The sequence below is a fragment of the Phaethon aethereus genome (genome assembly GCF_964289735.1).
Source record: "Phaethon aethereus genome assembly, chromosome: 4".
NCBI lineage: Eukaryota > Metazoa > Chordata > Aves > Phaethontiformes > Phaethontidae > Phaethon > Phaethon aethereus.
The window spans coordinates 65,027,053-65,042,510 of NC_138578.1; the positions used below are offsets into that span (position 1 = coordinate 65,027,053).

The following is a 15,458-nucleotide window of genomic DNA, read 5'->3' on the forward strand; positions in this document are numbered from 1 at the left end:
AACCTGCTTACTGTTATGTGAGAATATAAATGGCTGCACTACTGTTTCTAATAAATCGGAGGGAAAGTGTGTACCCTGTTCTTGCTTTGTTTTCTAAACAAGACACTATTAAGCATTGGTTCCCATGCAGACTTAGATTTTGCTGAAATTTGTGGCACAGTGGAAATTCCTGTTGAAATCCTGAAGCCTTCTGGTGTCTCAGAATTGCTGATACTTATGCTCCTGAAATCCACCTAATTTGACAGGTATTCTAAATATGGCCTGTTGTCTACCAGTTGTTTGAAAAGCAAGCAGCCCTGCTCAGGATTGTGTGTAGAACCAGCCTTAATCACACCAATTTCTTGGAAGGAATACCATTTAAATTAGTTTAAATTTTATTTAATAATAATAATAACAACCTTGTTTAAATTACTTTCCTGGTTGCAGCATTTTTTTCCTTTCTATAGACTACCTTTATTTAGCTGTATATATAAATTGTTGAATCTCTCACTTGATGTTTAACTGACTTTGTTTTTCCTGCTTGAAAAATACAGACCACCCCATTATCTCCTTGATCACTAGTATATCCATAAAAAGTAGTATTTTATCTTTGCTGTTTCTTGTCTGTCTTTGGAGCTTTTCTAAGGAGAATCACTTATGGTGTTGGGCATGTAGAAGAGTGAGAACTCCATATTAATATTCAAAGTGTATTACTACGGAGTTTTTAACTGCTTCTTGATGATAGTTTCCATAGTGTTGCAGCTGAACTATAGATATTGTGTGTATATATATTGTTAATTCATTTTGGTTGGATCAAGGAAGAAGTTTTACATAAGACTTCAGGACAAATATGATGACTAAATGTTGTGAAGTGTAGGTATGTTGAGTGTATGTGCCACTTGCAGCTTGAGATAAATGAGCTTTTTAGCTAGCATGTAACCTTTCCCCTTTTTGTGGTCTGTTTGCTATTTACCTTTTGATAGTCAGCTCTTTTTAGAATGAGTGCACTGATGGGCAATTTCATTGACTACAATTTTACTGAGAACTGTTTCTCAAATAATATTCCTAAGAAGTCTTCAGTTCTGTGAGGAACTAGGATCAAGGATCTAGTAACTTCAGCATTGCCTAAGCCTCACACTTTTTGCATGTTAGGCCTACTCTGTTCTTTGATTAATTCTGAAGTGGGTCTTTGTGCTGATGCACTGGGCAGTTGCGAGTCTAACCGTGGCTCCTCTGATGCTGTGTCTGTTCCTACTTCTAGTACCCTGGTATCTGCTATCTCAGGTAGTCAGTGTGATAGGGCTCTGAAGAGTTTTTCAGGCATAATTTAAATGCAAGACAACCAGCACTCTACCCTCCTCTCTGCCCTCCAAGAAAGAAAAACCTCCTCTTCCATTTGAGTTGATGGAATAATCCCCTTTCCAGAGGTTTTTTAATGGATTTGAAGTAGATGGTGTCAAAATATTTAAATGTGTGGTTGTTTTTTAAAAAAAAACTTTTCACATGTGATTGTCAGGACTATTGAATTAGACTTGCTGAATCTTCAGAGGATTAAAGTTAGGATTGTGCCTTCAACTGTATCTCTTCTGTCTCCAGGCTTAAATGTTTCTGTGTGATACAAATGAATCTTTAATGCTTAAATGAATCCTTAATACTTTCAAAGTATTCTTATTACACACAGATCTTCTAGATTGTGTACTTTGGGATATCGGTTTTAGTCATCTGCTGGAGTTGGAGGGTGGTTATGGATACAGCTGAAGATACAGATAGTTTTCTGCCAGTGTGGTAAATAAAAGGAAACAACCCTTTTTTCTCTCTTCTCCCCTCCCCTCTTTTTTTAAAATTAAAACAGTTCAGTACTAAAGAATTCTCTTTTACTGTCTTTAGATGAGTGGCAGTGGCTCTTGGTGACTTGCATCCTTCTTGCAGCAGTTTATGATGAGAGGTCTCTGGTAAATCTGCAGAGAGTAATGGTTGTATGTGCAGTTACCTTTATGTTGAAGTATTTTAATGAGTTCTTATTAGGGATAGGTTGAAACTACAGTTGGGGAAACTCTAGGGAGAAACAACACTTTTAGCTCTTCTGAAAGGTGATGGGTGGCTGGGAACATATGTGGGCTGAAGAGTTTAGTGCTTTGATTTATCACTGCTTGCTTGTATTTACACTCTCTTAAGTATAAAACTGTCCTGGAGTCTCTAGTCATTAGTGTTGAAGATTAAGCATCCTGTCTAGCATCGGAGCTTTCCCAATTACACAGTGTAATCTGCTCAAATTCCATAGAACAATGTAGTGACCTTCAGATCAGGAGCTAAGGTCTGTGCTGTGTTTTTGTTTTAGCATTTGGCTTGTGGTTTTTGATTGGGTGTGTGTTTTTTAAAGATACAATCTGATTTTTTTATGAAACATTTAGCAGGCCCAAGTATCAGCTTGTCAAGACTTTGCATGGGTGCAAATTTGAGAGGGAGTGTCGCTGCCTAGTTAGTCAACTATTTACTTTTAACATGCTGTCTCTTTACATAAGCACCATTATTAAAGTATTAATTTACTGAGCTACTGTGTATGATCTGTCGATTAAGTTAGGTTTTTCCTTTTACTGTTAAAGGGCTTTATCAGCAGAACACCAGATACTGACATCTGTGTAAAGAAATTAATTCTTTGTTAATAAACCAGTAGGGGGCATTCCAGCTCAGTTTCTTGTATGCATCTTACATTTTATGAAGGGTGTATTGGATTTGTTGGCAAAGTGCACCTTTATTTAAAAGGTTTTTTGTAAATATCTGCTGTTCATTCAGATAGGCAAGATAATGCCAGAAAGCATTAGGCTTGCTATTAAAGGGCTCTGACATCAAACAGGAAGAGCCTTAATTTTGCCATGCTTACATTATATATGCTGATCAATACAGAATGTGAGTATTGTATTGTCTGTGCTTCTTTAAAACATACTCAATACAGTTGTGCTGAAAACTTAAAAGTCTCTTTAAGAACAAATGGAAAAAGACTCAGACTTGTTCCAGGCTCTGTCTGAATTTATGGTTTCTAAAAAGGAGGATGCTTTTGCTTTTCTATCACAGTTTAAAGCAGTAATTTTACAAAGCCAGTAGATTAACCTGTTCTATATATTTGCTTGAGGATCTTCAGTATCACTTCAGCTTCAGGCTGGTGAATTATTTGTGATAAGGGAGGTCTGGCCTCTTCTCTCAGAATATGTTGTAGCCATTTTTTGTTTGCCTACTCTTGCTTCGTGTCGTGATGACTTCATTCTCCCATCAGTGGTTCAGCTGGAATATCAGTAGTTGGTAAGCGTACCTCTTAGTTATACCAGTGGAGGCTCTGTTTTAATTTTTAAGTTGGAAGTTAATGAATTGTGTTATTTGGTGACCTAAATTTCTGTGTACTATAGGTCACCTGGCTGACTTAAATGTGGTTGTTTTAAAATGGAATGGAATTATAAATGATTAGTCTGTGGTGAACTTTTTTTGTATGGTAAGCTAGTCAAAAAATAGGCTAGCAGATACTGTAGAAAATACTAACGTAAAAAAGGCATGAAAAGTCTTTCTCATCTGCAGAGTATTTGATGACTTAAGCTTAAATGGAATTTCAGTTAATTTTAAAGTAAAATCTGAAACACTGGATTGAGAGGTTTGGTTTTGAGCATCCATGTTAATACTATAAAGGTGTTTGTTCTTATTAGGTACAATGAAGCAAATCTTCCATATAATTGCATTAGTGATATGTGACATAAAAGCTTAATTGGCTTATTTTAAATATCTTGCACATCAATTTCTTTTAGATTGTGAAAATTGAAAAGGTCATGAGTGCAGTTTAATATTCCAGGGTGAGAGATTTCAATTTTAGTACAATTTGTAGAGAATTAATTAGGAAACATGACTAAAAGAAAAAGGATGTTGAATGCAAATTAGGCTGTTCATTAGAGTATAGAAGCTGAAGCATCCTGAAGTATTGTTGAAATTGGGTTGCAAATTCAGCAAGCACCTTAATTTTTTAAAAAAAATATTTTTATTTTTTTAAAGTAGAAGTTAGTTATTGTAACTGTTCTTCAGGGTCTAGACTTAATATAATTGTCATAAGGCACTCTAAAATAAAATGCACTGCCTTTTTCTTGGAGTTCTCTTTTAACCAGTGTTTTTATTTTGCAGGAGATTGATGAAGCCTGCAAGAGGATAAAACGTGAAATTGATGATTTAGGCCCTGAAGTTGGTGACATCAAAATCATTCCATTGTATTCCACCCTTCCTCCGCAGCAACAGCAAAGGATTTTTGAACCTCCCCCACCAAAAAAACAAAACGGAGCAATAGGAAGAAAGGTAAATAGTATGCTGTTCTAGTATGATGTTCAGTAACTAGCTACTCAGTTGTGTGGGCAGTTAAATATGAGCTTCAGCTGTTTCAAGTGTTATTTGTACAGCAGCAAGTAGAAGTTTTTTTTGATGAAGCCTTAGTAATCCAATGATTTATGACATTAAAATTTTTAGATAACAGAGTTTGTTTCTCAGTGCAGTTCAAAATTCTGTCTTCCATCTATAAGGCCGGAATGTTTTAATAGTTTGGTTTGATTGATGGGAGTGGCGTTCATGTAAGTGTCTTATGAGAAACATAGAAGGCCAGATTAAATACTGAATTTGTCAACCATATGATTTAAATGGAGGGGTGGGATTTTTTGACATGCTCTTTTTGGAAACAAAATGTGCTATCTCTTCAAGGGATGTTATCAGGCAGGTTTTGCTTGTTTCTCAATGTTTATGAGAAGGTGCAAGTTAAGTATGTTGAAGTTAGAGGTTTGTGTTTTCTGTAGTAGTAAGCAAGGAATTGAGATACTTTCATTGGGCAAAATGGATTGAGAAACTGAAACTTGAAATGCCACTAGCGAATGTTCTCCATAAAATTAATAGTTCAATTCCTGAGTGCTCAACTAAACCACACTAGAAACTGTGGTTATTTCTCTAAAACTGAACATTTGGAAGGAGTCTTAATAGAGCTTCCTCAAGTTAAACTAATGCTATATGAAACTGTAGCAACCATGAAGTTAAGATTTTGAAGATCAAAGCTGAATCATACTGTCTGCTCTAGGCAGGGTTTGTTCCTGGATTATTTGCTTTTTTGTGCAGTACAGTGCATGTAGAATACTAGTGGCAACTTTCTAGTCTTCTGGAAGAACAAACCACTTAATAAATTTAGTGAAATGATCCTCTTTTTCCTATTGAAGTTGATTGCAGAAAGCATTCAATCTGAAATCATGAAACATGCTACAACAAGATTGCATTAGCAAATGACTTAAATGAATGAAATTGCTTTTCAGTGATGAACAAGTGATAGCTGTGTATTTCATTAAACTTTCATTCATGTTTAAAACTGTGCACTTCAAAATAGGCAGTTTCTAGTTTTCTTGATAAGAAGATAACAGATACAGTGTGTAGCTTTCATTATGTTGAACTGACAAAGCCAGAACTCGTATCTAAAAGGAAGACGCTCAGAGTGTAGCAACTGTGTTACTTAGCTTTCCAGCATGGCAATTTTTCTTATATCAACTGTAGGCAAAAGCAGCCACAAAATATGTTAGCAGCAGATTCAAACCTATAAAACCTTTTTTTTTTTTTAACAAAAAAAAAGGACAACCACTTTTCCTCTTTGCTTTGGCTGAAATGTTCTGGCCAATCAGAACCCAAATGTTTGGGTTTTATTTCCATAGCAAGTCTAGCAATGAGTGAAAGTATGCCTGTGTGTATTGTAAATTTGTTCAGATGCTGTTTTCATTTCAGTTAGTCTTAGTGATCAAGATATGTTAAGTAGGACCATGGGTTGCTGTGCCTCCACTGTCTTACAAAATGTCTGCTTTCACACAATCTCCTGTGGGAGCTGAACCTAGTTTTTTAGAACTGCTGAGGAGAGCGAGCTAGCAGGAGGTCTGAATAATCTCAAAGGCTCTAATGGTCATAAAAACTAAGTGAAGTGCTTGCAGTATCTGAATAAGTATCTTCTGAGCTTTAACTTTTGTGAAAGAAAAGTAAGATGCTAGAAGTAGTGTGGCACCTTGCAGTAGTAGTGATGGTAACAGCTAGTACTGACAGAGCATGATAACTTTGCGCTTTTTTGTCATCTTAGATGTCCTGGGCAAGATCAGCTATTACTGCATAAAAGCATAAGACTAAAGCTAAAAAAGTGCTTTTACTAGTTACAGTTAATATACTGTTTAATTTATAATGTGATGGAAGATGGAGATGGCTTAACAAAGAGCATTTCTACTCCCCTTTCCTGCCTTATCCTTTACTCACAGTTTGGAAGGCAAATTGTGTTATATTCTTTTGTTTCAGGAGTCTTGAGCATTACTGGTTAATACATATGCAGTATACAGATATCTTTATAGATAGATAATATGTAGGTTTTAATATTCAGAATAACTTGTTTAAATTAACCTCTAAAATGTTTTGGTGTATCAAACTGTTAACCTGATATTTAAAAGCATTTTCAATGTAACCATTTCAGTAATTGCAAAACTGCAGTTAAAGCTCATTAGGTACAATTTACTGTTTTACATAGTTTAGCACTAATTTAATCTGATTTCCAAGGGACTTACCACTTTGATTTAGGCTTGAAAGATGTGGGGTAATTTCCTCAAGCTTTTTCTGAAATTTCTTGTGTTTTTTTTATCCATTAATTATGTTTTTTTAAACAATGCAGCATTAGTAAATTAGATCTATACATACAGAAGAATCCACTACGTAAATAACTTTTTTTGCCTTCTACCTTAGGAAAGTTCTGTATGCTTCACGTACAGTTAAGTTGCTGGACCTTTGTGGACTAAGCAGTTGTTGGTATTGAAATGTCCTAATAGAAATTGGTGATTAAAAGCTGGACCAAAAACCTTTTGACACTGCTCTGTAGTTAGTGTTTTGAAGATTCTGGGTATGGATGTTTCATGTGTTAGTAGATCTCGGAGAAAGCTGAGACTTTTTAGATAAATTAACAGCAAGCTGAATGTAGATTGATTAGCCTTTTAATGCGGGAGTGCTAGTTTAATTTGCATATTTAATGACTTGCAATTTTTTAATGAAAGCATACTGTGCTTTTGTGTCAACACTTAATTGCATTGATGTTTGTGGCTTTTATCTCTTGACTAATCTGTACAGGTTACCTATGAATGAAAGATGTACAGGATTTTTTTTTATTTGAGGAGTTCTAAATAGCACATTGTTTCAGGCTGTGCTGAATTATGGTGTAATTCCAAATTAATGTCAAGTTTTTTCCACCAAACTATTGCTTTCAATACATAGTAGTATTTGGGCAAGCTTAGACCTTAAGTCTGCTTAAGAAGAGATAAGATGAGAGTTATAAGTAGCTGACTGGTGAAGTGATCAGCCAGGAGGAAGATAAATCAGCAGGATTATCAATCTAGTCCAGCCACAGGCTTCATTGTAATTCTGAGCAAATTGTTAAGGGTTTCTCAGATTCTAATTGTTAAACTGAAAACAATGATGACAGAATGCTCTGAAATTAAGAAGTGATAGGTAAGTAGTTTTGATGAAGTGCTGAACGCATTTTGGGTCTTTCCTGAGGTTGCTGATTAAATTTGCTGATTAATGTGGTCACTATTGGCATGAGAGCTAATGATGTCTTTAGACACATTGCATCTCTGGACATAAAATTTAAATGATGGCAAATTAAGCGTCAGAACTTGGACATCACCTTTGCTTTAATTTTTAACCTTCAGAAAGTTTATAGAAATTTAAGAATGTAATCTTCAAAATATGTAAAGATATTTGACTATCTGGTAATTTTAAAAGATATAGTTGAAGTGAAATAGATATTGTTCAGGATTTTGTCTGGAATGTTTTGATAACTGCTTTATTACAAGTTAAGTAAAAGAACATGCTATGCTGGTATAGTTATATAACACTTATTTAATATTATTTAACCAGTTTGCCCTGTTTAGGCTTTTACAAAAAAGTTAAAAAGCTGGAATTAACATATGATGTTAAAGGCATCCAGTGTAACTTGTCATTTTGTGCCAGAGATGTGAGTAAAATTTTGAGTAGTGGTTTCGTAAGTTTTTTTTATTTGCTCTTCTGTTTCATTTTCTCAAAACTGACTTTGGTTATATTGTTAATTGAGACATAAGGGAGCAGAAACAGTGGACAAAAATAGCTCTGATTTCAATAGAAGTTCATCTAGTTGAATTCAGATTGTCCTGTAAGAGTGTTGGAGCGCAGCTCTGGTAGTTACTGATGAAGGGAAGGAAAGTTTGCTGAAAATTCTTGGTGCAGAGACAGAATCAGAACTCTTCATCTTCAGGACTAAGTAATCATGTTTACTATTCTATATTTTGACAGGTGGTTGTATCCACTAATATTGCTGAGACATCATTAACAATAGATGGTGTTGTGTTTGTGATTGATCCTGGCTTTGCAAAACAGAAGGTAAATACTACTTCATTTTCTCTTTATAGTAGGAAAGATATTGGAATCTGGTTTGCTCAGGTAACTTCCCTTTTAAACACTGAGAGGTCTTTTCCCAATTGAAATCTTGACCTTAGTGGTTTTGTTTTTTAATTTATAGGTTTGCACTTAGTCTGCAAATTTTAGATAGAGCAGTCCAAAACAGTGCAGTGCAGAAGAATTTTATTTTCAAAAAATTGAATTGTGAGGAATTTGAGAATTAGGCCTGGAATATGGATTTCCTAGATACTTCAGGAGTGGTGGTTTTGTACTCTGTGTCTATGCTTGAAAATGCTCAAGCAAAACCAAGAAATCGTGTGAAAGTAAAAAAAAAAAAAAAAAAACAGTGCTGGAAGCCACCTCTTCTGTTAAGTCATGTTAGTGTAGAAAACTCCAGCACTAAAATGAGAAGAGAGAAATGATACCTAGGGTATCTGTTTGTTGTCAGCATTTATCATGTACTGTTGCAACCCTGAAGATTGTCACTGAGTTTGTGTTGTGCTTCTTGGAACATCATGGGATGTTCAGAGGAACTGCAGTAGCTTGCTTACAGTCAACCCAATAACTAAAGAAAGAATAAAATACAAATCTGTTAACGTTCATTTAGGTTTTTTTACTAACTATAACTGTCTTTAACTTGGTTTCTTAGACTTTTCCTTTAATACTCATAGATGTTGTCAGCCTTTAAACTTTTGCAAAATGAGGGACCCAGCAGAATGTTAGTACAGTCAATGCATCTTCATACGCAAGTTTCAATCACCATTCAGGCTGAGGGTTTTTTTTATTTTTCACAATACCTTCTGTAATAAAAAATAAAGCTTTTGTACGTGTGTTATACCTGTTCACAGCAGGAGGGTGTTAAAACATGGACCAAAGAATATCTTCCAACTGAAACTACGGTCTGACTATTGCTTTTTTTTTTTTACAATATATTCTTTTTCATGAGCCCTAATGAGTTGGCAAGGCTGCTGTTTATGTGTGACTGCAGTGGAAATTTGACAGTAAATTCCAGCATATATTTTTGTACTGTGCCAGTCTGCATGTACCCTTGAAATAGTCTTGTTTTGTCATCTGTTATTTTTACAGTTGCATTCCACCTTAATGTTAAATTTTTCTGATGTCTAGAAAACTGCTATGTAACCTCATAATTGTATCAAGACAACTTTTTTCATTAAATTATTTGAGCATCAACAGTGTATTTAGCACTCTAGAAAACAAATTTGACACATTCCTCCTGCCATGAAAATATGACCTAAAAATACACACATTTAAGGAGGACAGGGAGCCTGGCAGGAGTTGTTAAGAAATGAGTAAAAAGTAAATCCTGTTCTCTAGGCAGTTGAATTTGAAGCTTTCTGTTGCTGAGCCAAAGGCTTTTGTAGCCAATTTTTTTCTCCTTTCAGATACATACAACTTGTGATTTCCTAGTCAGAGGCTGGGTTTGAAAATAAGTTTAAAGCAGTCTTTTTAGATAGTTCTCTTATCAATGGGCGGTGTTCATTCTTTCCCTTCTTTCCTGCTCTGATTCTACTTTCAAATAGGTATACAATCCTCGTATCAGAGTGGAGTCTCTCTTGGTGACTGCGATTAGTAAAGCTTCCGCTCAGCAGCGAGCTGGCCGTGCTGGTCGTACTCGACCAGGCAAATGCTTCAGGCTTTATACGGAGAAGGCTTACAAAACTGAAATGCAGGTAAGGTTGCTTTTTTTAGATTGAGTATATAAGAACATCTGATTGATACAGGTAGTCAAGTGCCATGCTACCAAACAAGATCAGAATTTGAATGCTTGTGTAGTTTAAAGTGCTTTGGAAGAACAAGTGAATTTTCTGAATTTTCTATTTTCCCTCCCCCCCTAGGACAACACATACCCTGAAATTTTGAGGTCTAACTTAGGTTCTGTAGTATTGCAGCTCAAGAAGCTTGGTATAGATGATTTGGTGCACTTCGATTTTATGGATCCTCCAGGTATCTATTTATATTTTATCTTGTCTACTGTGTTATGTTTTGACTTCGGAAATCTTTATTTTGGTGAATATTTTTTATAATAACATGGGATAAATTCTTTTATGTTTTACCACTTTCTGTTGTAATCCATAAGGAATGCCTCTTATCCTGAAATTTAGTGCTCTGTCTTACCAAAGCAAGCTTTTTATGTTTCGGTCTCCATAGCAGCTTTTGATGGAAACAAGGAATCTACTGAATGCCCCTTAACTTCAGAGGATAAGACAAAATCAAGGGTACTAGAAATTCTATTATTTCAGGTTTTTTTACTTATCGCCTTGATCACATATTCTAATTGTGCATCAGTTAACAACTATATATAAATAAATTTGGCTAGCGTTTTCAAAGCTGGATACATGTTTTTGGCTCAAACTATAAAGTTAGTGTGCACCTTCCTTCTCAGTGTTAAATGTTCACATATACTTTAAAATTAATTGAGTTATATTGCTAATTAAAAGTGTAGATCAACCATATATAAATACATCAAAGTTAATTGTGTTTTTCCCCCTAAAAGGAAATTTTAAATCTGTAAGCTTTTAAATAGCTGCACAGAACAAACAATTGCATTCTTTGTGCTATGCAGCATGTATGGTAGCTTAGCAGGAAGGCTTTTGGATTTCTTTCTGTTCTTTGTGGGTGTAATATAGGTTTGCTACGAGGAATGCAGGATTAAGAGAAATTTCTTACAGGCTCAGATTTCTGAAAGCCTGTAGACATCTAAAGTTGACATGGCTGAGATTTTAGGACTGTATTGATCTATTTTTCTATGGAACAAGAGAAGATGCATCAGTGGATGGGGGGAAGTGATATTGCTATGGCACTGAATATTTCACAGTGCCACTGCTGTCTGAATTTTGAAAAGCAGTAATCTTCAAATACACAAAGGTTTTGATCCAGTTAAAAGCTCTTCTAAATGAGGGATTAACACCACCCACCCCCTTCACCCCCCCATTTCATTAATGTCTGGATGTATATAACTGAGTTTTGACAGAATTTTCTGTTTGGGAGTCAGTTGAATGGAGAACAAAAAGTAAGGTGGCTTATTTTTTTATTTCTTTCTCTTCTTTGTGGGTGTCATACACATTTGCTTACAAAATAAGTCTGTACTTCCTCATTTTTTGCCTATTCAGAGCAGTTTCATTAATGTGCCTACCTAAATATTTTTTTCTTTCAGCTCCTGAAACTCTGATGAGAGCCTTAGAGCTTCTGAACTATCTGGCTGCTTTAAATGATGATGGAGACTTGACTGAGTTGGGATCCATGATGGCTGAATTTCCATTGGACCCACAACTGGCTAAAATGGTTATTGCAAGTTGTGACTACAACTGTTCTAATGAGGTCCTGTCTATTACTGCCATGTTGTCAGGTAATAGCAGGGAAAGAGATACTAAACAAAATGCAGATCTTCAGTTGGGGGAAAATTTTAGTTTGTGACATCAAAACCATAAACAATATAAATATTTCTGCAAAGATTAGAGTTGTTTTTTAAAACTTCATATAGGGGTGTAATCAATCATTAGGGGTATAATCAATCATTATGGGTTTACTTAGAGACCTTGAAGCTATGAATAGTAATTTTAAGAAATTAACATGCATAAAATCAAATAGTTTGTTCCTAACTTTAGTTAAAAGTGTATATATTTGAGTTGATAGAGGGGGGGGAAACAATCAGGCTAGTGGAACAGAAATTTCTTTTTAGGCTCATAGACAGGACCAGAAATGTCAGCTCAACCACTCTTTTTAAAGCAGTAAAATTATTTTGTGTTGTGCGTTCTTCTGCACTTTGATAAATCCCAGCATTTCCAAAAGGATTACAGTGTAATTTATATCAAACCATAAGCTTTTACATGAAATGGTGATACATTTTTTTCAGTCGTTAAGTGGCAAAGCTGAAGAGCAGCCGTTACTTTTAAAGAGAAGAAACTTTGGGGGAGGATGCATGTTTATAAGAATTAATTTGTGTGCGCAGCTGTAGTTTGCTGCGTTACGTGAATAGCACTGCGTCAGAGCAGGGCTGCTTGTCGAGAGAGCATGATGAGAAAAGTGTTATCAAGCAAGCCTTGTGTTTCATTCATTCATTCAGTTATGTAGAACTGACTTAGTTTTATAGTCGGTTGTCATAGGACAAGCAGCAAGATTTAGTCTATTATGAAAATGGGGATGTTCTTACTCATAACTACTCTTTTGTCTTTTGGGTGTGCTATTTGACCAGGCTCTTACAATGCAGGTGTACTGGTTATGTGCTTAATTTGGTTGAATAGAGGGGGAAAAAAAATGTTTTGGCTAAGTGTAAAATCTGTTGCTTCAGTTTAGTCTTACAGTATGTTTATATGAAAGTTTTTAAGAACAAGCTAAAATGTTTGTTGCAGAGTTATGATTGTTCAGACTCAGAGCAGATGGGCAGGGCAGAATTGTAATAATTGTTTTTAATTAAATGGTAGGCTTAATTGCGGAGGTGGTGGTAGGTTGGTGCCTGTCTTTCTCTTCCCTTCCCCCCCATCCCCCCCCCCAATCTCTACTACAGAACAGTAAGTCTAGTATTTTTGTCTGCAGTCTTCAACTGATTTGTCTTATTCCTTTTTCTGTTTACCTTTTCCCAGGCCATGATACTTTTTTTTGTCTTAAGGCACAATTAATGTCATGATAAATCAGTTTTAAAAAAAAAAAAGATTGAAGCTGGTTAATGGATGGGTTGTAACTAAAATTCTGCTTTAAAAAAAACATAGTCCTAGTAATTGTGAGGACTGTTTCCCAAAGTAAACACTTTTTTTTAAACCAGTGGCATGACTGTATGTTATGGTGCCTTAAGTCCAGATGAAGATTGTCAGGCTCTGGATAGCAATCCATGTAGTAATAGTTTGGACTGGACAGAAAACTAGATACCAGAAAAGGGCAGAGAATAGCATTGAAGAAAAGAGCAGATAAAATGACTGTATTTCACTTTATAAGAGCTGTGGTGTCTTGCTGTGGGGTAGAAAGTGCTATTATGTATTCAAAACAGTGACAGAATAATTTGCAGTTTGCTTTTATTAGTTTGACTTTGAAATTAAAATACACTTTATATTATCTCTGTTTTCAAGCACAGGACCCAAAATACGGGGTGTTTATTTTGCACCTGCATTTCCATTTTCTTTAATGCGTTGGTCTTTCTTGATATCATGTGATTCACTGTTGCAGTGTATATTTATCTTTTTTTTCCTTCAAGTTCCATCCTGTATTCAACTCAACATATTTTAGAAATGTAGCATTTTGGGGCTTTTATGGGAATTCAAGAACAAAATGAAGTAAACCCACAGAACATTCCACAAAAAGGCCCTTATCTGTTAGGGACAGATGAGTTGCAAAGGGGTGTTCTCATGAGATTGATGGGCTTCAATTATGAGAAGGCTAATGTAGTCCCAAGCAGCTGGAAAAAGTTGAAGGATTTGAACCATCTTACTTAGCATTAATTCTATTGAAATTTCAACCTCTTAAAAATTACGTCTACTTAAAACCAAACTGATTTTTTTTCTCCTATACATCTCCATAAAGTGAAGATCTCTTATGACTACTCTCAATATGTTGTGAATTAGTATTGATATTACAAACCTATAAGAATGTTGACAGACCATGAATTAAGTTGGCTGCAATACCATTTGCAATATCTGGTAGTTGTATTTGGAAAGGGAATGTTAAAACATGATTTTTGGATTCAAGTCAGACTAAGTCAAATTCATGTGAGAGAATATAATGATAGAGAAAACTCATCACACTGCAATTTTTTAAAAATTTTTTTAAATCTCAAGTAGTGCCAAAGGACGGTTTAACCTTCCACCACTACCGCTACCATCACAACCTTTAGACTCAATACCTTCATTCACATGTTTCTGTATACCAGTGCTGATAACAATACCATCTGGGGAAGAAGATTTAACTTGGCTAGTGTGTTCTGTCTAGTAGCAGACTTGTGATAAAACTCAATGTTTGTCTAGACTGTGCTAGTGCAGTACAGTTTCAGAACTACCTTCTTAACTCTGTCAATAGAGGCTTTCTGAGAAAGCAAATTTGCAATTGGTGCTTTATGTGGGGTACTAGCTCCTGGTAGAGCTATCAGCACTGGGTCTTGAGCTAAGATCTGTTTAGCCTTCCAGTATACATAGGCAATCCTGATGGCCTTCAGACTAGTGATTATGATGCCTACATATAGTTCTATTAAAATAATCAGGTACTCTGTAGCTTTGAAACCCTCTTGTCTTACAGATGTGGTTAGGTGTTGATGTACCAAATCAAGGTAGTAAACAGTCCAAGATGCAGTTGGAGGCCATCCTGCCCTGCCCTATGCTCTGTGAACTGACCTAGCTAGGCCTTGTTCCTCTATCTGTGAATGCGTGACTCATCGATATGGGCGTTTGTGTTGGGCCCATACCAACCTTGTTTAGTCCCACAGTGTTTTGTTCGCCCCACGGAAGCAAAGAAAGCAGCAGATGAAGCCAAGATGAGGTTTGCCCACATAGATGGAGATCATTTGACATTGCTGAATGTCTACCATGCTTTCAAACAAAGTAAGTGTGCATCTGTTTTAGCAGAATTATTTGTAATACTTTGTGCTGCCAGCTTTCGTTCCTGGGTTCCAAGGACATTGAAAGGCTTGGATTTGTTTTTTTGAGACATTCTATTGTAATCTTAATTTTTTTTTTAAAGCATATAAAAAGAGCTATTTAAGTGCTACATTCCTTTGGCAGGGGGTGGGGGAACAAAACAAAAAACTAGCCGAGAGATCATGTAATAAACATGTATGGAGACGAGTCAGGCTTCTAAGTCAGTGCTGGGTAACCTTGGACAGAAGGAAGTAAGCATTCCTATAATTAAGAAATATTGGAAGTTTCTTTTCTGACATTAATTATAGAAAAATCTGCATAATTTCTTAGTTATTTTCCAAGGAGAGCAGTGCAGAAAGTAGTCTGAAATTGGACAAGAATATGTTACTAGAACCAAAACCTCTTTAATCCTAACTTTTTAATATAGTTTGGAATTCTGTAGTAAGGCCT

General features: G+C 35.6%; 1 protein-coding gene across 1 annotated transcript in view; it reads left to right on the forward strand.

The window, feature by feature from the left end:
• Positions 1-15,458, forward strand: part of DHX15 (DEAH-box helicase 15) — a gene marked incomplete at both ends in the record, with an annotated part of 46,213 nt that overhangs the window by 20,261 nt on the left and 10,494 nt on the right. The window contains 6 exons of the mRNA XM_081998713.1: positions 4,138-4,305; positions 8,326-8,412; positions 9,972-10,121; positions 10,287-10,395; positions 11,606-11,797; positions 14,850-14,972. Of these exons, the coding sequence (XP_081854839.1) occupies positions 4,138-4,305; positions 8,326-8,412; positions 9,972-10,121; positions 10,287-10,395; positions 11,606-11,797; positions 14,850-14,972 (829 nt within the window). The remainder of the gene's footprint in view (positions 1-4,137; positions 4,306-8,325; positions 8,413-9,971; positions 10,122-10,286; positions 10,396-11,605; positions 11,798-14,849; positions 14,973-15,458) is intronic.